Source organism: Suricata suricatta, chromosome 11, assembly GCF_006229205.1.
Source record: "Suricata suricatta isolate VVHF042 chromosome 11, meerkat_22Aug2017_6uvM2_HiC, whole genome shotgun sequence".
Lineage (NCBI taxonomy): Eukaryota > Metazoa > Chordata > Mammalia > Carnivora > Herpestidae > Suricata > Suricata suricatta.
Genome location: NC_043710.1, coordinates 78,909,732 through 78,934,586, shown reverse-complemented (window position 1 = coordinate 78,934,586; position 24,855 = coordinate 78,909,732). Strand labels below are relative to the sequence as shown.

At 36.0% G+C, this 24,855-nt stretch overlaps 1 protein-coding gene across 1 annotated transcript in view; it reads right to left on the bottom strand.

The window, feature by feature from the left end:
• ARHGAP42 (Rho GTPase activating protein 42) overlaps positions 1-24,855 on the bottom strand; it is a 276,802-nt gene that overhangs the window by 109,095 nt on the left and 142,852 nt on the right. Inside the window, exon 4 of the mRNA XM_029957571.1 lies at positions 21,384-21,455. Within this exon, the coding sequence (XP_029813431.1) occupies positions 21,384-21,455 (72 nt within the window). The remainder of the gene's footprint in view (positions 1-21,383; positions 21,456-24,855) is intronic.

The window sequence follows — 24,855 nt, the reverse complement described above, 5'->3', positions numbered from 1 at the left end:
GTATATTTATAAAGATGGCTTCTTTTAATTATGCTTTCTAAACACAGGCCTGAACACCAGACTGTACAGTCTGCATCAGAGATAAGCTTTTAGCACCACCTTTTTAAACTTGAATCAATGTAACTGATTGATTAGCAAAGATAATATTCAAGAAACAGTCTGCTATTGGTTATAATTTGATACAGATAAAAAGCCACAAGTTAAAGCATCTGTTTTCACAACATTCTCCTCCCAGGGCACAACTAGCTTGCCCCAGTCGTGCTCATTCCAAAAGACATAAAGTGAAAGGCTTATCTGTTCAATGTGTCCACTGTCTCTGCCCGTTATTACACAGTGCTTTCAGCTCAGGACATTTTACTGTACATTTTTCCTTTTAGTGCTTTCCTCTGGGGATCACCTAAGAAAGGATATCCTTCCCACCAAATATTCTGGTTTATTCAATGAATACTAAGTATGCAGAACACTAAAATCCATACACCAACAAGATATACCTGCCTATGCTGGAGTCCCTCATAGCCTAGTGGAGGAAAGAGACAAAGCAAAACAAAAAACAATCGAATGTATCAGCAAAGCAGCTGTGACCAGCTCATGATCAATGTAAATCTCTTGATTTACATGGGCCAAAACCAAAAACACAATTTGAGAGATAAATCATGGCTAGTCAATACTTCTGGACATCCTTAAAAATGTTAGACCCTAGACCCTATACTTCATGTTCACATTATTCAGAGATATTTTACTGGGAGTTAAGATGAGGAACAGAGAAAGATCAAACTTATTTTATTTGTTTTTTTTAAGATGGTCCATGCTGTTCTTACTGTATGCTTTTAATTAAGTTTTAAAATTATATATATATATATAGGCATACATTTGAAAACCTAAGGATGTTTTCTTTGGGTGTTGGGAAAGTGAATTTTTTCCTTTTCCTTATATTTCTGAACTCTCTACAAACTTTTCTTTCTTAAACTCTTTTTTTCAATAACATCAAAACAATGCATTTTAAGATTGTTAACATTTCTATACAACCATTCACACAATATAGGGGCTGCAATCAAAGAATTGTTTTTGCTATCTTTGGAGATAGTATTATTTCTTCATTACTCTGTTTTTTGTTTTGTTTTTAGTTAATCCATCTTCTTTTAAAAGAAATAGTTTATTGTCAAATTGGTTTCCATATAACACCCAGTGCTCTTCCCCACAAGGCCCTCCTCGATCACCACCACCTCTTCCTCACTGTCCCTTCCCCTTCAACCCTCAGTTCCCTTTTCAGTATTCAATAGTCTCTCAAGTTTTGCATCCCTCTCTCTCCCCAACTCTCTTTCCCTCTTCCCCTCCCCCTGGTCCTCCATTAGGTTTCTCCTGTTCTCCTGTTAGACCTATGAGTGCAAACATACGGTATCTGTCCTTCTCTGCCTGACTTATTTCGCTTAGCAGGACACCCTCGAGGTCCATCCACTTTCCTACAAATGGCCAGATTTCATTCTTTCTCATTGCCATGTAATACTCCACTGTATATATATACCACATCTTCTTGATCCACTCATCAGGTGATGGACATTTAGGCTCTTTTCATATTTTGGCTATTGTTGACAGTGCTGCTATGAACATTGGGGTACATGAGCTCCTATGCATTTCTGTATCTCTTGGGTAAATCCCTAGCAATGCTATTGCTGGAGTTCTATGGATAGTTTTTTGAGGAACCTCCACACTGTTTTCCAGAGTGGCTGCACCAGTTTACATTCCCATCAACAGTGTAGGAGGGTGCCCGTCTCTCCACACCCTTGCCAGCATCTATAGTCTCTTGATTTGTTCATTTTAGCCACTCTGAATGGTGTGAGGTGGTGTCTCAGTGTGGTTTTGATTTGTATTTCCCTGATGATGAATGATGCTGAGCATCATTTCATGTCCCTGTTGGCCATCTGGATGTCCTCTTTGGAGAAGAGTTTATGTCTTCTGCCCATTTCTTCACTGGGTTATTTGTTTTTTGGGTATGGAATTTGGTGAAAATCCTCGAGGAGAAAGTAGGAACAACCTCCTTGACCTCAACTGCAGCAATTTCCTACTGGACACATCCCCAAAGGCAAGGGAAATTAAAGCAAAAATGAACTCTTGGGACTTCATCAAGATAAAAAGCTTCTGCACTGCAAAGGAAACAATCAAGAAAACTAATAGGCAACCAACAGAATGGGAAAAGATAGTTGCAAATGACTTTTCAGATAAAGGGCTAGTATCCAAAATCCTCAAGGAACTCACCAAACTCCACACCCAAAAAACAAATAACCCAGTGAAGAAATGGGCAGAAGACATAAATAGATCACACTTATTTTAAAGAAGACTCCTGTGGTAGCAAAATGAAAGAAGCATTTGAGAAGCATTTGAGAGCGGAGGTATGGGCAAAAGATAATTGGGGCCTGAAATAAAACAATACAAGAATAAGTACATAGGTACCAATTCAATAAATCTTCCATGAGTTGGTGGTTTTATGGACATGAGGGGTGATATTAGGCATAAAAAATGACAGAGGTTTCTAGGTAGAAAAAAAACAGGATATTTTTATGGTTGTTCCATGAAATGAGATCATGAAACCTGTCATTCTCTCCGATTCCTCCTTTTCCTTAAACATTTACATCCATAGGTCCTTACTTATGAGTTTTGCCTCCAAAATATAGAAGTAGAAGAAATTTTAGAATATATTTCAAAATCCCTGCAATAATTTAGGAGTTTGCTGTCTCCTAGCTAAAATTACCTGGTCTTCCTGCAGGTGTTGGTCCTTCCTCTGTTATCAGCATTTTAGTTTGAATAATTAATCTAAAACACAGTTCTTTTTATCATGTTCCCCTATGTAAATGGTTCTCCAAAGATAAAGAAGAAAGTCCAAATCTCTTAACAAAGCAAACAAGTCCTTTGAGAATGCACCACTTCCATCTGTCTTTAGTCTTATCTCCAACACTTCCAACTTCCTATCTTATGCTCCAGTCATACCAACATTCCTTAAGTTCTTCCCACACACCACTATAATCTCTTCCCTGCCTTGCCTATGCTCTTTGTTCTGACAGAAAGACCCTTCTTCCTCTGGCTAACTTTCACTTATCCATCAATACAACTCTACCATCACCTTTTCAAACACTAGACATCCACTTAGATGGAGTGCCCATTTGTGTCCTCAAAGCACTTTGCCTCTACCTATACCTCTAACTCAGCATTTATCATGGCACATACATGAACAGTCTCTATTTTACCCATTAATAGTTGCTGACTTTGAGTTATTTCCTATGGCTTACTCACCTTTGTACCTCCAGGTCTAAGAAAAATCCATACCTGCCATGGAGCAGGTTAATGTTTTTAGACCTAATGATAGGAAGACAATATATAAATAAGACAAACTGAGAGATGAGGGGGAGGAGAGACACAAACAGGAGAATGAAAGAAACTTGCTATGGGCCAAACACACATTTGTTCCTGATTCATCTGTGAATAAAATCCCTATGAAACATTTTCTTGGAATTACAATTAAGCCCTGTTTTCAGTAATGCTTCCTCTTGTGGAGCCTGAGAACTGTGATACTGTCTTACAATAATAAATATAGATTTGGACTCCATCCTGATTTCTGACACAGAGTTCCTAAAACTACCTTGAAATTTCCTAAGAATGCTAAATATGGGGGCGCCTGGGTGGCTCAGTCGGTTAAGCATCCGGCTTTGGCTCAGGTCATGATCTCACGGTTCATGGGTTCAAGCCCCATGTTGGGCTCGTGCTGACAGCTAGCTCAGAGCCTGGAGCCTGCTTCAGATTCTGTGTCTCCCTCTCTCTCTGACCCTCCTCTGCTCGCACTGTCTCTGTCTCTCAAAAATATATAAAAACCATAAAAAATTTTAAAAAAGAATGCTAAATATGTCTTGATATTCATAACAAGCCCACTTCAACCATACCTGAGCTAAGTAAGGCAAATTTGCAAAGTCCCTTACGATGAGGACTGGTTGCCAGTGGAGCCACCCATGTGATTGGAGGGCTGAAATTTTCAGTCCTACCCTTCTTCCCTTCTTCAGTCCTTACAGGGAGGGGAGAAAGCCTAGAGACTGAATTAAATAACCAATGGCCAATGATTCAATCAATCATTCCTATATAATGAAGCCTCCATAAAACCATGCAAACATGAGATTTAGAGAGCTTCCATACTGATGAACACATAGAGCTGCTGGGAGAGTATGGAAGTTTCAAACTCCTTCCCACATTCCTTGCCCTATGCATCTCTTCCATTCGGCTGTTCCTGAGCTACCCCTTTTATAGTAAGTAAAATGTCTTTCTGAGTTTTGTGTGCTGCTCTAGCAAATTAATCAAACCTAAAGCAGGGGTCATGAGAAGCTTCAATTCATAGCCAGTGGGTCATAAGTACAGGCAACAACCTGGACTTGTGATTGGCATCTGAAAGCGGGGGGATTGGGGTTGGGTGTGTAGGACTGAATGCTTAATCTATGAGATCTCACACTATTCTACAGGTAGTATCAGAATTAACTGCTTGAAGGTATGTAAAAAAAAAATACACGTCAGCAGAGTGCTATCTGTGCTCATTTGTCTCATGCCTCAGAAGAATCGGCTACCTGATTTCTTGTCATTAAAGAGTCTGTAAGACTCTACAGAAAATCAATTCAATGTAACATAACCAATACACTTGGCTCCCTAAATTCTTTGCTGCAACTGAGTTGATAAAATCAGAGGATCTGATCTATGGACTGTTTACCTTGATTTATGCTGTGTCAGGCATGAAGGGAAAATGGCTGTTTACCTTCCTAAAGCTACTCCCACAGGGCATAGCAGGAGGTAGTCCTTGGAATCTATCAGAATCCACACCCCAACTCCATCATTGAATAAATTCCACTTCATCTATGTATGATCAAACCAGGTCATCTTTGGGCACTGCCAGATCGAATGTTGCAACCGGGTATATGCCACATACCTAGTAAGGAAGGAAAAACTTTCTGAGGCAAGCCACTTGTGCACCCATATCTCAGGCTCATGGTCAGGGAGGATCAGATAGAGAGAAATGGTTGAATTTGAATCTGCAAGGACACTGACACAAATTATATGATCCAGAGATGTGCAGTTTTTCACTGCTACACAGCCTCTCAGGCTCGCTACCTACCATGGCATTTCTAAGATTCACTATTTTTAGCCTTCTAACTGGGGTGTGGCCTTCCAGTACAATTCAGCTCTCTTTGTGCCCTAAGAAAACTCCACATCTCTCCTGAGTCCAGAAATTCTTTTTTCTGATTCTTAGTTGTCTGGAGGAGATTGCCGAGGAAAGATTTAGAAGTATCCTGAAATAAGAATGTTAAATTTCCCTATAGTAAAGTCATAATAGAAAAGAAACTGAGAGAGATGGGAAGGGAGACAGAACCTGAACGAAATAGCAGACAAAGTGCTATAGTTCTGTTTTGTTTCATTTTTGTGACTTCATCATCAAATGATTCCATTTTGGCTTCTATGTAACATATTAAAACCAATTTGCTAGCAAGTAGCAAATGATTTCTTTCACGATCTTTTGAGTTTACTAGGCGTATAATAAAATTACTTACAAAAATAAATTCTTAGCTTCTAAATGAAGCTGAAACTAAAAATAAATAGAAAAGATTAAAAGAAAGAATGCTACCCAAAACCTTGGTACATTACAGCAAAAAGACTGATGCGGCTTATGCCTAAACCATCACCATATACAACAAAAAACTTGCTGCTTTTAAAAGAAGTTTTGAGTTTTAATTACTATCATTTTGAATGCTGCTGAAATGATAACCTGAATGATTTACAGTAACTAAATAAAACCAAATGATACCAATCCCAAGTTGGTAGACTTTAAGTTATGATCAAGATACTAAACAACTGGATATTATATCCTATAATGAGGATATAATGGGAAGCCACATATATGGCATGATTCCATGATATAAGTGAATGAAATCAGAGAGAAACAGCCACTCTCATAGTTCTCATTCTAATTCTGCTTAAGGTTCAGGCACCTGGGTGGCTCAGTCAGTTGAGCTTACGACTTCAGCTCAGGTCATGATCTTGCAGTTTGTGAGTTCAAGCCCCACATCAGGGTTTACACTGACAGCACAGAACCTGCTTCTGATTCTCTGTCTCCCTCTCCCTCTGTCCCTCCCCTGCCCATGCGCACATGCATGCATGTGCACACTCTCTCTCAAAAATAAATAAACATTTAAAAATATTATAATTATGCTTATTAACATTGCTCATAAGATGACTTTTATGGGTGAAAAACTAACTTCAGAGATTGCTGTCATAAGTGTTCACTTACCAGCGTTAAAATGTTCAGTACTGTCCAGACATGAAAAACTACTCCAGATGTTATTTCTAAAAAATATATGGCAGCCTGAGAACCACACTCACGTCTGGATTTATTCAAGCACCTTACAAAGACTCTTACCATCCTTCTTCTAGACCCCAGTTTTAAACCTGTCCCTTTGTTTGGATGTACTGTTTTTATTAACATTCTTCTCTATGCAGTTTTCCTAAATCAAGCATCTAATGCCTTCAGTCTTTGGAATTTTGCTATTAATGAGCAAACAGACATGATATATCAATACCAATATTTATACTGTGTTACTCTGTGCTGGGCACTGTGCATATCAAAATGAATAAAAATCTGTCTTCCAAGAGCTCAGTGGTGAGATGAAGACAGACATGTAAAAAGATAACTCAGAGCCAAGATCAGAGGCTATGTGCTGAGTAGGACAAGGGTTCAGTGACTGTTAAAGCCCATAGATCCCAGTATAAGAGATCTTATAATCTGAGCCCAAAAGATTTTTGTTATAGATTTTAATCCTTTTGCCAAATGACTTCTTCACCTGAAAACTGTAATGAGGACAGAAAGGAAATTGTAAAAGATGAAGATCTGAAAGATGCATAAAGCAGCTTGAAGAAATGAGGAAGAGGTGATTATCAGTTAAGAAAGGGAGGAAAAAGCTACTATAGTATAGCTATAGCAGGATAAAAGGAATTAAAACCAACCAGAATTCACCAGCTCAAAGCCTGACAAAAATATAAGTGGCAAAGTAGATGGGGAACTAAGGGTGGAAGACGGGAATCGGCCAAAAAGGAATGGTGATACCAGTCTGTGATCTTGTGCCCAATAAGAAACCCATAGCAACATTGATAAGCACTTAATATCTTTACCAAAAATAAAGAAGCAAACAATATCCTTTGCTGAAGGAGTTTACAATTACAATCCAGTCAGAGAAGATGGTGGTATAGTGAGAGAAGTTTATGTATGGGCAGAATTGACACTTAAGCACAGAAGGGGAAAAAAATATGCTTTCAAAGTCCTCTCCTGGGTCATACCTCTCTGAAGTTATTGGAAATTCAGGGATAATCTCCAACATAGATATGGCCACATTCATTAGAGCTGTCGATCTCAAAGAAATGATACAGATAGATGCTTTCCTAAACTTATTGTGCACATGAAACAACTGGAAATCTTGTTAAAATGAAGATACTAATCAAACAAATATGGAGTGGAACTAAAAATTCTGCATTACTAATAAACTCCTAGTTGGCACTGCTACAGTATATTTGAATGATAAGGAGATGGAGAACACTCTCTCTCATCCTCGTGCATGGAAAATGCATGGAAAACTGATGATGGGGCAGAGAGAATCAGGCAGGTTCTATAAATATAATCCAAAGGAGATAGTTTAATTTTTTTAATGTTTATTCATTTTTTGAGAGAGAAAGAGACAGTGCATGAGTGGGGGAGAGGTAGAGAGAGGGGCAGACACAAAATCTGAAGGAGGCTCCAGGCTCTGAGCTGTCAGCACAGAGCTTGACATGAGGCTTGAACTCATGAACCATGAGATAATGACCGGGCCGAAGTCGGACGCTTAACCAGGCGCCCCAAAGGAGGCAGTTTAAAAGTGAGGTCAAGGACAACTGACACATGAAAAAATGCTCAACATCAGTCATCATCAGGGAAATACAAATCAAAACCACAACGAGATACCACTTCACACCTGTCAGAATGGCTAACATTAACAACTCGGACAACAACAGATGTTGGAGAGGATGTGGAGAAAGAGGATGGATCTCTTTTGCACTGCTGGTGGGAATGCAAACTGGTGCAGCCACTCTGGAAAACAGTATGGAACATCCTGAAAAAATTAAAAATAGGACTACCCTATGACCTAGTTAATTGCACTAGGAATTTATCCAAGGCACAGAGTGTGCTGTTTCAAAGGGACACATGCACCCCACTGTTTACAGCAGCACTATCAACAAAAGCTAAAGTATGGAAAGAGCCCAAACGTCCATCGATAGATGAATGGATAAGAAAGATGTGGTGTGTATATATATATATATATATACCGTGGAGTGTTGCTCGGCAATCAAAAGGAGTGAAATCCTGCCATTTGCAACTACGTGGATGGAACTAGAGGGTATTATGCTAAGTGAAATTAGTCAGTCAGAGAAAGACAAATATCATACGAATTCACTCATATGAGGAATTTAAGATACAAAGCAGATGATCATAAGGGAAGGGAAGTAAAAATAATATAAAAACAGGGAGGGGAACAAAACAGAAGAGACTCTTAAATATAGAGAACAAACTGAGGGTTGCTGGAGGGACTGTGGGGGGGGGGGTTAAATGGGTAAGGGGCATTAAGAAATCTACTCCTGAAATCACTGTAGCACTACATGCTAACTAACTTGGATGTAAATTTTAAAATAAATAATTAATTAATTTTAAAAAGTGAAAAAACAAAGCGAGGCCAAGGAAAAGCTGCAATTAGTTCAGTGCTGGAATAGAATGATTTGACATTTTTTAAGCAGCAATTTTATACTAGGCACCTCCAATAGGTATTGCCTTTTACTGCCATCAAAGTTAAAGAATTGTTCTGAAGTCATCAGTTTCACACATGATACACCCAGGAATCAAAACCCAAGTCTATTAGTCTCAAAAGCCTATGCTTCTTACTCCAAAAGAAAAAGAAAAAAAACTCTGAAAATACAGAATACAACCAAACTGCAGGTAGAAATTTTAAAGAGAAGGCTTGCTTTTCTTTTCTTTTCTTAAAATTTTTTAATGTTTATTTTTGAGAGAGACAGAGCATGAGTGGGGGAGGGGCAGAGAGAAAGGAAGACACAGAATTCGAAGCACAGCCTTTCTTTTCTAAACCTTAAGTGCTACTTGTTAATTAAAGAGTAGGTATTTAAGAGATTTTGTCCTAAAATCCTAATGAGTATAGAGTAGCCGTCTATGAGTATTAATGTATAGTAAAGACTCAATACATGTGAATTTTCTTCCAAAAGGAGTCTTGTTATTCGAGGAATAAATCAAAACCAAAATTTCCCAAGGGAGAAATAAACAACATAACAGACCAGAAAATACATACAGAAAAACTTTAAAATATCAATGCATTTGAGCTTAGTGTTCAAAAGGGAATACTATTCTTTCAGATGTTAGTCCATGGCACCACAAGAAATACTAAACAAATACCATTTAACATTCTAATTCTAATGGATTAAAAAAAAATCAAGAATTTGGCTTAAAGAGACAATGCATCTCACAATGAGCTCACCAGTGTTACCAGCTGGGACCAGTTAACCACATTTACCAAATAAGGCAAGTTTTTTCAATGCTTGAAATCTTTCTACAGTGAGCTCACTTCACTTCTCACTGGGTTTCTACAGTAATTGCAGAGGTCATCTCTCCAACTCAGAGGCAGTAAATCATCAGGCTCTCAATGCAAGCATGGGCTGCATGGTCTCGGGAGAACTTTCAGTTTGGCTTCATATTATTACTGACTGGATACAGAAGAGAAAGACACAAAATCTACTATAAAACCAGAACAGTAAGAAACTGTATTCAGTAAAACCTATTAATAAAGTCAGAGAGAGCTGTTTATTATTGTGAATAAAAATGGTAGACCTTACCCTATTTCTCTCAGTATATTTGTCCAGTTGCAAACATACTTGTTATTTACTGCTAAGTCTTTACAAACATATGCACAAATTTCAATAATTTTGGTTACCAAATGAGTCACCTTATCATACAATCCCGAAATACCAAAACAATCTTTTCCATTTCTATTTGCTGCTTTTGTATAGTGTAGGAATGGTACACACAAACAAAAGAAAGTTAAATCTGTAATGAGATTTAACCACAGTCTTACTTAAAATAACACTGTTGGGAGGAGGGTTGTCCACATATTTAGCAGTTTCAGTTGTGATGTGAAGTCTTCGCAAAAGCAAGCAATTGTAAAGTGGTTTTTACATGGCCATCTCCTAACTATTTAAATATATTCCACTTCAGAAGTAAAAAAGGATTCTTCATCTTTTTCTAAATTGTCATATGCAAAAACCCATAGCTCTAAATTGAGACTTGGCAAATTGAGATTTGGCATCAAAGACAAAAGATTACCAGTAAGATAAAATATGCTTGAAATAAAAAATCTTGGTGTTTATGTTACAAACATGACTTTTAACCACTAATCTGTTCAAAGTCACACTCAATTTTATCTTACTATAAATTCTGTGGTTTTCTAACCTAGGAAGCCAAGTCATCAACTTCACTTTATTAAGTCTGACACCAGAGAAGGTCCACATTTGTAAGAAGCCCTAAAAGACTACAGAGGTTATAATTGAAAATTTTTTCAAGACTTACACTAGGCATTGTAAATTTTTTTCTGCAAGGGGCCAAATAGTAAATATTTTATGCTTCGTGGGCCACATGGTCTCTGACACAACTGCTACTCAATTATGCTGTTACAAGGTGAGAGCTGCCACAGGAAAAAAAGAAGCAGATGAGCAATGCTGTCTTCTAATAAAACTTTATTTATGAGCACTGAAATCTTATTTTCACATAATTTTCACATCACAACATACTGCTCTTTTAATTTTTTAGAAACTATTTAAAAATGTAAAACCACACATATTCAGAGTTCAAGAGCCACACAAAAGCAGGCAGTGAGCCAGATTTGGCCTAAAGTTTATCAATCTTGGCCTTAAAACAGAAATTAACATTTTAATCTCAGGAAAGGAAATAAAGGACCTCGTCAAACTCTCCAGAGTGGAAAACTCATCCTGAGGTAGAAGAGGATAGAGTCACCCGGGTCCCTTAATGAGATACTGGCTCTGCCCGGGAACTGGTGAAAACATCACACAGGATGGTGGGATCACTCTCCTGGGCCATCACTCCTTGGGGATTTGGTAACAGCTGAATTCACAAATGGGACATCAACCTCTCATCTCCAAAGAAAAGGACAGAAAAAAATTTTTTTAAAGGAAAGATGTAGTAGACTGGAGAAATAACTTAGAAGAAAAGCATTACAATGGCAGGAGCTGCTAAATCAGAAAATTAAAAAAAGAAATGGCCTAAGGAAACTTCAGGGCTAACAAAGAGGATCATCTTTGAACTACTTGAGAAGGGGAGAGGATTATTCGAGAGCTTTGTAGTTTGCAGCAAAGACCTTTATATGACATAGGCCAAAGGTTCCCCTCCTGCTGGTGTGGTTTTCTGGTTACCAGGCCTGTGTGGCTGGCAGGAATACAGAAATGACTGGATCTCCTCATGGTAGAAAAAGATTTCATGAACATTCTAATGAAAATATTGATGAATCGTTGGCTGCCAGTTGGTCTCTCAGACTCTTGCCTTATAGCATGCTCATAAGTTATCTTAAAATACAGACTAAGACTCTGCCCACATGTGTATTATGTCTGCCATATGAGTAGCAGAGTCAAGTATCCTGGTCAGGAGCAGGTACCTTAGAGACACACTGCCTGGGCTCAATCCTGTGCTTTGTCATTTACCAGCTGTCTAATCCTTAACAAATGACATTATTCTCTCTGTGGCTCAAGTTTACTCACTGAAGTAAGAAGAGGATGAAAATAATAGCTCCTACTTCATAGAGTTGTTGTAAAAATGAAATAAATGTTATGTGAGCTGCTAGAATAGGTCTGACATGTATGATCACTATCTATTATATCCTGTTCATCATCATCATCACTATTATTAACAACAACAACCACCAAAAACTCTCCTTGGTGCAGCACAAAACTCTCCATGATTCTTCCTCGACTGAGCATTTCCTGCCTCATTTCTCACTAATGTGCCTTCACCTTCCATCTACATTTGCATGCTAAGCAATGGTCCAATATTTATTCATATTATGGGTTATGATATTGGTGGGTTACAAAACCAGTCTCATGAGTGATAGGCAGCATTTGTTTGAATGAAATAGAGTACAATCGAAAATACCAGATTAAATATGTAGTAATAGAAATATGTTAGCATATGTACTCATTGAATTATTATGTTAAATGCATGTCTTAATGTGGCTCACATTAGGGAGAAAAAAAGGCTAAAGGTAACAGCTCTAATCACACCAGAATATATCAAGTTTCCAAGCCATTTTCTAACGCATCACAATTTTTTGACAGCATCATGACTCTTCTCTTTTGCCTGAAATGCTGTTTATATCTTGCACTAAGTGGAAAGTTTCTGCTAGCCATTACATTGCACTTGCTGATGCCAGAACATCACAACTCTTTGCCATCCTCCTCCTGATTAAAAGAATGAATTGTTCCTTACATTGTGCTTGTAAATACCGTGGGCATATTTCAGATGCATCATTAAGTCCATTTTATCATAGTTATCTGTTTCTCTGTGGCTTCTTTTGCTATACTGTCAGCTCCATGAAAACAAGCACCATATTTTATTTTTTGTGTCTCTAGACTTCATACCATCCTGACAAAGTAGATCAACACTGTCCAATTGAATGTTTTTTTCTTATCAATGACTTAAGATGGATGATGGCATTCTAATCCACTTTCTAATGACTCAGAGAGGGGCACTGAGGATTAAGAAGCAGAGGAGAACCTGTTATTAGATGATAAAATATGGATGCCAAAATATCTCATTACTTTGGAATGAAGTAAATGAAACACAGCAAAAGTCTCATCATCAAATCCACAGTCAACAGGCCCTGTATGGAATCAAAATGCCCTATCTTAATTGCTGCTGAGATTTGATTTTGATCTGAATAAACAGTGCTACATGAACAATGAAAACTTAGGTAATTTTATAGGTCACTATTGATATTTAAAATATGTTAATGTTAAAATAACCAGAGATCCTTTGGGGCTTCAAGTTCAGTTTTCAATGCTGAATTTTAGCAAGAACACTTAAAAGCTAAAACTGTTAATAGAAAACTAGAGTTTGTTAAGTTGACACCTTGTCCTATTAAGAATAACTGTATGTAGGGGCGCCTGGGTGGCTCAGTCAGTTAAGCGTCCAACTTTGGCCCAGATCATGATCTCACAGTTTGTAGGTTCAAGCCCCGCCTCGGGTTCTGTGCTGACAGCTCAGAGCCTGGAGCCTGCTTCAGATTCTGTGTCTCCCTCTCTCTATATTCCTCCCCTGCTCATGCTCTTTCTGTCTCTCAAAAATAAATAAAACATTTAAAAAAATTTAAAAAAAGAATAACTCTATGTATAACAGGAATGTTCAGTCAATGCAAATACCTCCTGACAAGGACCCTAGCAACTTTGACAATGGGTACTCAGTACATGTTTCTTTTGTTTTGTCTTGTTTTGTTTGCTGGACTAGATATGAAAATTTCTGTATTTCAGGTATAACAAAAGGTTTAATTAATTTTGTAGGGAAAGTAGTCTGAAGTTCTTCATAATTTAATTTTCAAACCTATTAAAGTTTCCTAAATATTAACTCACTGATTTATAATCTTTAGAGGGTTTCTAATTCCTCAATATGTACTATAAAGTTTTAATTCTAATCTGATACACATAAAAAATAGGTGAAGGCAATAGGAATAGCCCAATGAAATATCATTAAAATTCAAATGCTAAGGGGCCCCTGGCTGGCTCAGTCCATTAAGCTTCAGACTTCAGCTCAGGTCATGATCTCACATGAGTCCTGCATCAGGCTTGCTGCTATCAGCTTAGAGCCTGCTGCAGGTCCTCTATCCCTTCTCCCTCTGCCCCTCCCTTGATCATATCGTCTCTCTCTCTCAAAAATAAGTAAATATTTTAAAAATCAAATGCCGACTTAATTCATTTCCCAACAACCCTAAAGAATAGATTAAGATATAAAAATTAGTATTCTATAAAAATTATTTGAAAAATCCTTCATCTCCCTTCTTCCTTCCTAGATCACCCTGAAAATAAATTCTGACATTTATGTGTGTTTTCTCAATAAACAAGCAACTATTATCATATAAAATTAAACACAGGAGGGTATTACTCACAGAGGGTAGTCATTTTATCAGAGCTCTCCAGTTAATTTCAAACAGCGTGACTTACAAACCCTTTCATTTCAGATGCTTTAAATGTGCACATTTGTATCTGCAACTTGCATTGAATTCTAATATTTAAGTGTGAAATAAAATGTTTTCCAATTCTATGTGTTGAGTTTTCCATAGGAATCAATATGAAGTTTCCTAAGTGTTTCAGAATATTTCTAATCATTTAAATTTTGAAGAAAAAAAAGTAATCACTGATAGCTTCCCAACCACCTCAAGGATAATTAAAAAGGCAGAAAATGTAAGGAAAAGTGTCAGTTAAAAGCATAAATTCGCATACAGCGAATTCTTCTGCAATAGGGCCGCCAGTAGATGGGAGGAAAAAATGAATCTACAGATAAAAACGCCAGCATTTGGACAAAGAAACTACCTTGTTTGCTAGAGAAGATAAAAAGTCACAGGGGAAATGTCCTCAGGGGTGATACTCCAAGATCATTTGAACTCTGAACTTTCAAGAACTTCTGAACTCCTCACTGTTGTCCCTATTGAAAGCAAAGGACCTAGAAAATTTTCATTAGTTATCTGGTGATTCTCCTTCCACCAGGTTAATTTTAAGCAAATGGATTTGCTACAGGGAAGGTTTCATTACATGGAAAAAGGCTTGATTCCCACCCAAAAAGGCTGACCACTGAAGAATTCTATTGAATAACAATGTTTCATTCTCTAGCTCTCTCAGGATAGATTTTATCAATGTCATTAGTGAGGCCTCACTGCATTTAATCAATTACTAATTATGTAAACACTTGTAAATTAATAACCAATAAGCTATATATTTGACCTAAAAAATTAGCATAAGGACTTTGATAAAAATACAATTTGTCGGAAGCTTAAAATGTTTCCTAAGTATCAGTCTTCAGGCATCAACATAAGGATAATCAGAAGAGAAAAAAAAGTGATAATCTTATCTTCAATTTACTATAATAAAAATATAACACAAGAGTTTATCCTCCTATCTGAGCACATAACAGCCACTTAATAAAGTTATAATAATCTATGTATGTATATAAATATACATATACACCTAACGTATAGTGAGGTAATAAATACATATTGACTTGAATTGTTTAGCTGCAGGCCTTTAGGTTATGTTACTATCCAGAATTAACTATAGGAGGCTCAGCTTTTCTAATGGACTGGTAAGCTCTGAGACATAAAAAAAAAAAAAAAAAAGAGCAATTTTTGAAACATGTAGAGACACTGAATGGTACATTGTGTTAGGTAAAGAGACTACTACTGACTCACTGTCTCCAGGGGATGTGATCCGGTTTGTTTTCTAGTGGCGGCAATCGGGTCATTAGAACTGATGGTCATCTTACAAGGATGTTGTAAGGATGGTGAAAACACACTATAAACTACAAAAACAAAATAAAACAAAACAACAAAACAAAAAAAACCCTCATTTACATTCCTATGATAAAGGCAGGTATATTATGCTGCCCAAATTACTAAGAGAGCAGAAGGGTTGGCATTGAGTCTCTAGCTAAAAGGTACACTTGCACCTCTAGGTTGCTGGCAATGCTACCTGATCTTTCTAGGTATCAGGCTAGTCCTGTGGAAAATGATACTTCCTAACTTCCTACTTTGTAGGACTGTTGTAAGTAATAGTAGTTCACAATATCACAACATTTTACTATATTTATTTTAATTATATAATAATTAATAATATATTTAATTTAATTATTATAATATTTATAGTGTTATTAACTATAGTTACTGTCCAGGTAAGCCCCTCTTGCTTGGTAAGCCTTTGAACTGTACTTAATAGTCAACGATTCAACAGTGATTTTTCTCTGCCTATAAAAGAAAATAAGGGGACAAACTAAACTACATGAACAATGACCTTATTTTTACTGTAATACTTTGGTTAATACTGACAAAAGTATAGAGTGTGAATACTGATTATTATTAACTATAGAAGCAATTAACATCCTAGTAGTTACTGTGTAGAGGAAATTATGCTGAGAAGTTTACATGAAATGTAAAATTATGCTACCACATCAATCCTATGAAGATCAATCCTATTGTCTCCATTTTTTTTCAGATAGGGAAACTAAGGTTTTAAAAAGGTAGTTAACTTACCCAAGTTCACAGTTCCTATGAATATTATGTATCAGGTTTTGATCTCAACTGTGTATGACTCTATAGCACTTGCTGGTAAAGTCTTAAAAAAACGCTTCCCATAGAAATGAAAATGTCTTTTATGGGCAGTATTTCTCAGGTATCTTATCTCTAATGAAATAAGTCAGTATTAAGCACCTACTGTATGATGAGGAAAATTAAAAATCAAATTAAATACATTAATTGGGCTTGATTCAAAGTGGGCAAGTTTGAAACAAAGTGGGCATACTTGAAACATTTTTATAACTAAGATGTATTGCACACCAAATCAATTGTTTGCTAAAGATAAGGAAAATAAAATATTTAAAGAGTATTCTAAAGAGGAGTAATAGGAAAGGTGATAGACCAGTGATCTAAGGAACTGAGTTCTAATCCTTACTGTGCCAATAACCAGCTGCTCAGTCTGTTTATATGTAAAAAATGGGTCCTGGGTCTCCTAAAAGCTGGTTCCATCTCCTAAAATATGTAACTCGCTCGTATGTAGGTATGTTTACACTATTTCTCCTAATGTATTTGTCTTTGAGTAGGAACTCAGATACAGAGTTCTACCTATACTTTGGAGTCACCAGTTTACGTAAGAACAGGTGTGGCAAGTATAGATAGGATTTAAAAATGAATTCTCACTGGGAGCAAGGGAAAGATTTTGAATGCAAGCGAATACAGTTGTCAATTTATATAAAATGTGAAACCAAGTTATATTTCATATTGCTCTATTATAATGCTGCTCTGGATATACTTATATTGTGAAAATTTTAGTTTGCATTAATCATTCTGGATACCTATTTTCTACGCATTTCAAGAACTGAAAACAGCAGTGTTACAGGATACAAATTAGAAAAAATAAATTCAATTCTATACTCTGACACACGTAATATGTTAGGACTGCAAACAATTCCATTCTGCATATACCAGCACACTAAGCACCTCTAAATAAATACAGTTTTCAACTATTTATAAATAATTTCAGCTATTCAAAAATAGGAACCATCTCTATCCTTTAGTTCAGCAATCCTACCGTTAATCATATCCAACGGTTCTCAATGGTGCTTCTTCCCCACAACTGTAACTCACGCAGGCCCTCGTGTTCCACAGCAAAGTATCAGATGTCTCAAAGTCCACAGAACGCACTACAAAAGGAAATGTTTGTGGTCGGTAGACTTTGTCCACTTCAGTTAAATAGGATCATCTGATTGTGAGCAGGGGGGTACTTTGACTCAGCATTTTCCATTTGGCCCAAGCTAAGGAGGTCACTGACTACAGTGGAAGAGTCTACACTTAACTGACGCTCTTGCCTTCAGATCCTCAACCTGAATACTTGTTGGAAACCTCTATTCTACAGACTATAAGAAGCAGCAGAGTGTCATCTGTAGAACTACCTATATATTACCCAGAAGATACCTAATAAAACAGGGAGTAAAGCAATAGAAAAAAATAAACTCCTTCAAATATTTTTATTTCTACCATGATGTTTCTGCAATACCAAAATAAAACAGACCTATACATATATTTCAGAAGAAAATGACTGGTTTTTTATTTCACTTTACTGAACAAGGATTACTTAGCAGATTACAATTTAGTATTTAAAAGCATAAGGCAGATAAAGTACACAGAATCAACACAACCAAAAGGCCAAGTGCTGTAATCTTTAGGTTCAAGATTTCATCTGAGTTAATTAAACATCAAGTTTAAAACACCTCCCAGTGACTAGGCAAAACACATATATATTGTATGTGTTTTCAGCTGATATGTCCATCAACTGAGATATTTAAAAACAAAATAATAGTAAAAAAAGATAAAATAAAAAATAAAAACAGGTATAATTATTCATCTTCTTTTACCTATAGCTAACCCAAACCTTTAAGAATAACCTATATACAGGTAAAGTCCACTTGTGTATAGGTTATTCTAATTAAATGGGCCAAAACACTTGGAATATACTATATTAAAGAATTTTTGTAAAGTTCTTTAATTTTATAAAAAAATCAGTGAAGTGAAACATTGTAAATCGGGCTCTAAGGTAAAATCGCTTAATTTCAGATACATAGTCTGACCTCCTAGCTCTAGGATCTGTTGTGCTCACTTCATCATTTTCCTCTTTGTAAAAGCAGGTTTAATACCTGTACTCACCTTATGGGTTGCTTGTGAGAATTCAATAAGTCACAGATATAATAGTTCAGTGAAAACCCCTAAAATATCGATGTCAATACAGATTAGCTACTCTTAATTCTTGAAAAAATTTCTTCCTTGCTCCATATTCTTGTTATTTTCTTCCTTCTTCTGCCCTTCCTTCTCAACCTCATACTTATCTGTCCTGTTTTTCTCTCCCAAAATATCAAATGTTGAGTTCTCAGACTATATAGAACCTAGGTCTTCTTCTAGATCTATTCTTTCCCAGAAGGAATCTAACTTTACCCATGAATTTAACTACCACCTAGAGGACAATGATTCTCAAATGTGTATTTCTAATTCAGATCGGAATATACACATGCAACCTCAACATCTCCACCTGAATGTCTTGAAGAAACCTCAAATTCATTATGTCTAAAGCCAAACTCATTTTTGCCACTCAAACACAAATGTTGCCTGTCTCAGTAAATTGCTCCCAAATCATCCAATTATGTAACTCAGAACCTGAAGAGTAATCTCTGAAATGTCCTGTTCCTCACTTCCCACTATGTAACCCTTTTCCTACCTTTCCCATTTTACCCCTGAAATACATTCCTTTGTCTCCACAGCCACTATCACCTTCTGAATCTGAAGTCATTATCCCAGAGCCCCCAAATTATTTTTCCCAAAGAAGTCCTCCCCCCTCCAATCCCTGCGTGGCATGCAACTAGAGGAATATTGTAAAATGCAAATATAAAAAATAAATAAAATAAAATAAAATAACAAAATAAAATAAAATAAATCATTAAAATAAAATAAATAAAATGCAAACATAACATCACTCATCTAGCTACAACTTTTCTTTGGCTTATCAATCACCTCATAATAAGAAACAACATACTATGGACCCTTAATAAAGCTATGTGCATGACATCTGTCTCTATGGTCCTCTATATTTCTAACAACCTGGATCTTTTTCTAAAATGCTAGGCTCTATCCTCTTTTATTCATACTCACTCTGCTCCCTCTTTGGGAATATGAAAGATTCTTCCTTTCTCACCTCTGAACCCCCACTTCTAGCTATTTCTTTATCATTCAGCTCTTTGTTTAACCAATACTTCCTCCAGAAAGCGTTTCCTGGACCTCTAGACATGGTCAGTTTTATTAATTATACTCTCACAAAGTGCACTTAACTTTTGCATCACAATCATCAGTGCATTTGTAATTACTTTGGTGCCTGCTTTCCACAAAAGATAATAAGGAACACAAGTGCAGAGAGCAAGTCTGTTGTATTTACAACTGTATCCCTTAGTCTTAACAAACGCCATGCTTGCCACAAGTGGGCCAACTAGGATATTGATAAATGTCTGCTGAATTATTAACATAAAAATGGTTCTGGTTTAGTCCCTGACTTGATAATTGCTTATAATTGGTAGAGAAATGCACATAAAACTCTAATTCAAGACAGACTGTGTTAGCTTCTTATAGGAAATAAGCATAAAAACTACTTGATTCTATAAGAAAGATAATCAGTTCCAGAAAGGGAACAAATAGAATGAAGAAAGACCAGGACACCTGGGTGGCTTGTCGGTTGAGCATCCTAATCTTGATTTTGGCTCAGGTCATCATCCCAGGGTCATGGAATTGAGCCTTGCATCGGACTTTGTGCTAAGTGTGGAGTCTGCTTAAGATTCTCTCTCCCTCCCGTGGCCCCTCTCCCCCACTCAGGTATGCATCCTCTCTCTCTTAAAAAAACAAGAGAGAGAGAGAAATGAGGAAATCTTCTTTCTGGTGCTGGGATATGGATGAAGTCATGGAGAGCTAAGAAGACTTCAACAAAGGAAGGGCAAAATATACTCTAGGGAGAGAAAAGTTTGGGCAAAGCCACGGACATAGACAGAGTATATACAGAGACAGATGAATGGACAATTGTCCCTGAGGAAGGAGGTATACTGAAATGTTGCAAATGGGCACACTGTGGAAAGCTTTCATTATCAGAATTAAACCATCTCTCAAGGAGAACCACTGAAGATTTCATCATGGAAGAAGGATAAACACAGCAAAAATATGATAACCAATTAGGATGAAAGTAAGGAGACAACCTCATAAGCTATTTCAATATTTCACACAAAAGGGAAGGAAGAAAGAAGGAAAAATACAATACTGCTCGAATAGAGAAGGGTTATGTCATTGACTAAATAGAAAACCAAAATAGAGAAAAGTTGGAAAAAGGATGGGAGATGATGAGTTCCGTTTTGGAAACCCTAAATTTCATGTCCTATATAATGTTGAGCGGGTAGTGTAGGTATAGAGTCAAGAATGAGGATGCGAATAAATTTCAGAAATTACTGGGCTCAGGGAAATAATAATTGGTCTATAATCGATTAAGCAATAATGCAAAGGCTTAAGAAACAGATCTAAAGTTTCGTCACAAACACATTTGATTTAATACTGAAAAAATAAAGAAAATAATAAAAGTTATTTTATTATTACTACCTAAGTTTTCAAAATACCAAATACTAATTTTTATTTCATATAGTTAGGAACAAAGTGTCTTAATTTTACTTTAACTTCACTCTCTTTAAAATAGTTAATTTCTCACCACTGCTGAGATGGGAGCAGTTCACTTATAACACACTCTCTGTATTCAAGACAGGAATATCTTTTATGATTAAAAGAATTCCAGTCTTTGTAATAGGCTCTGTGAAAAAAAGTAAAAATGATGTACAGAATTTTTTAAAAGGCCATTCTAATGTCAAAAACGTTAACATCTGAAATAATGTCATTTTTACTTATCAGGAGGAGATCTAAAGGATAATAAAATGTAGCACTTACTTTTGCTGCACCTATCTGTTCTTTGCGAAATTTCTCAAGTGGAGCAATTAATACATCATTAGCATTTTGAATCTGAAATTAAAAATGCAAATATATTAAATTTCTTATAATTTCATGCAAATATTGAAAAAAAGCTCCTCTATTAAACTTATTTCAATAATCAGCTTTTGTTCTCCTGTTAGCTATCGTAAATAAAATAAAAATATTTTGCATGTTGTATAGTATTTTTCTACTTCACAAAGTTGTTGTCACCAATTATTTTACTCAATCCTAACAATAACATAAAAATGGAAAACAGTACACATGTTGAGATCCTAGTCTGAATATTTAATTGCATATCCTAAGATTTAACTAAGAAGTAGCACAGATATTAAATTTACAAATATCTTTAATTACACTAGTTTAATGCAGTCAAGTTAAAGCATCATTTAAAAATTGAACCATTAAAAGCTCTTCCATTTGGCACTAGAATGTTACTCTACAGCTGCAAAGTAAAATAAGGCTCATTTTTTTTCTATTTAATTAGATTCTTTACACTCGGGATTTGTCTGAATGTTCACATATTTCCAACTCTACTAAAATAGTACCTGATTTAATTTCAATGAACAGTATTTTAGCACCAAACTCCAAACTGGGATTTACTTACACTTTAAAACAGATAAATATTTTAATTTGGATTTGTGAGAATATTGTAAAGAGCTTTTCAGTATGGGAGCAAGGGACTGAATGAAAGAGCCAGACAATTCTAAGAAAACAGTATGCTGGGAGGAAATTTTCATCTGAAAAAAACCTTTAGAAAGCATTAAAATTAAGAACAGAATCTTAAATGTTCTTAACACAAAAAAGGAGTAATTATGTGATAGGATGGAGGTGTTAGCTAGTGCCATGATGAAAATCATTTTGCAATACATATATGTATCAAGTCAACCTGTACACTTTAAACTTCCACAATATTGTATACCAATTATATCTCAATAAAGTTGAGAAGAAATTTACAGTTAACAAAATTATAATTTACCACTGAAAATTTGATCTATTATATAATTAGCAAGTGCTAAGAGGAAGAGAAAGCCTTTTTAAAAAAATATATAGCTCTATTTAAAATACGTTAAAGAGTATAAAGGAGTTCCCTATGTAATTCTTATAACTTTTCCATAAGTCTAAAATTATATAAAAATTTTAAATTTTCAATGGAAGTGTTTCACTTATTTTCACTAACTTATTCTCTAGTCAAGTTTTATTTCCCAAATTCCATATCTAAATGCACAAAGACGGTATACACAAAAGTAAAATCTAGAGTGTTAGTGCCTTCCACGATTATCATTCTCCAATTTGCAGAAAAATGATATGGATCTTGAAAAGAACTAAAATCCTTGCATAAAGACATACAAAGTAGATCAATACTCAAAATCCTTTCTATAACATTGACAACCAACTGTAGATACCTCTGACATCCATTACCTAATTCCCATTTGTGAGCTCAGACAAGAATCCCTCCAGATATACTATGCAGGCATTCTACCATAACAAGATGACTGGAAAAAATAGCCAAGTACCTCACTTTTAATTCTCACTCGCTAAATCTTCTTTGCCCTTATGAGACCCTAGGTACACACATACCCACACACACACACACACACACACACACACACACACACACACACAGATTTTACAGAGGTAATAAATGGCTGATTCTGCTTTAAACTTAAGTTTGCATAAGGCAAAAGGCAGTGTCATGAACACTTCTGTGTAATTTGGAAAAATGGCAACAATAAAGGCTAACATTTACTGAATGTTTACGTTATGCTGGAAACAAGCATCATCTAATATACATAAAGTTAGTGAACTTAAACGGGGAGCTATTTCTCTAGTGATGAAAACTCCTCAATAATGATGCTGATGAATAAGATGATATACAATATACAGCACAAGTACACATATTTAATGTCAAGACTACCTGCATTTAAACTGGGATCTGTTCCTACAGCTGCTGTGTAACCATTTTGAGGGTGAGCTGCACCATCTACCCCACAACTGAACTTAGTTCTAAGGACTAAAATGATGAATGCAAAACACTGACTTTACTGCCTTACATATAGTAAGTGCTCAAAATTCACAGCCTTTAATATCTCCAAACTGACACAGATAATTAATCTCATTTGGTACTTAATACTTAATACATTTCTGTATCTGAATCTATAGTATTCCCTGTGGTTGAAGTGGATCTCGGTTCACATTATGAGAAGATGTTTTCCCATGAAAGTCCCAAAAGACAGACAGCCTGTAGTCTCCCATATCCAAACACCAGGTACTTATGTAAGTGCCATGCACATTGTTGAAATCTGTGACAAAAGGAAAAAACAAAGACATGGACTAAACCTTCCAGAAAGTAAATGTCTATTGGTGTGAATAGAGGAGAATTTTATCCATTCAATGAATATTTGATGTTCTTATAACACTGCTAAAATTCGTGGAAAAATTGAAAGACAAAACTGATTAGAATAGTTACATGATAAACTATGCATAACTCCTTATAAATACATCAGGATCTTGAAAAAAGTAAAGATCCCTGAGAACTAAATGAGTCAGAATTTGGATGGTGAATGTGAACTGCATACACTAAAGAGACAAATATATTCTAGAAACAGGGAACACCATGACTAAGGGAAAGGGGTAGAACTAAGCATGATGTGTGGGAAGGGAGAATGCAATGCAAAAAAATAAAACATTTATTAAGCACTCTTTAAGAGTCAACCTTGATTGTGAGTACATTGACCTAGTTACAGGTAGGTCCTCAGTTAACTTTTGAAAAATGGGAATACAGAACGAACATGAAGCATGCCAAACAGTTCTGGAACATAGCATGCTTCATAGAATTATCACATTAGTATCAACTAACAAGAAATTATCTATATGGGAAAAAGTGTGTATAGCAGGAAACTCGGTAGTAATAAGGAAAGGATACCCATAATCTAGAAAGAGCGGCCTGAACATGGAATCACTGTTGCATTCTCCGATTGCATGAAAAACCATAAAATACCTAGGAGTAAACCTAACCAAGGATGTAAAAGACTTATATGATGAAAACTATAGAAAACTTATGAAAGAAGACACCAAGAAATCGAAAAGCATTCCCTGTTCATGGATCGGAAGAATAAACATTGTGAAAATGTCATTACTACCCAAAGCAATCTACACATTCAATGCAATCCCCATAAAAATTGCACCAACATTCTTCTCAAAGCTAGAACAAGCAATCCTCAAATTCATATGGAACCACAAAAGACCCCGAATAGCTAAAGCAATATTGAAGAAGAAAACCAAAACGGGAGACATCACAATCCCAGACATTAGCCTCTACTACAAAACTGTCATCATCAAGACAGTGTGGTATTGGCACAAAAACAGACACACAGACCAATGGAATAGAATAGAAAACCCAGAACTGGGCCCACAAATGTATGGCCAATTA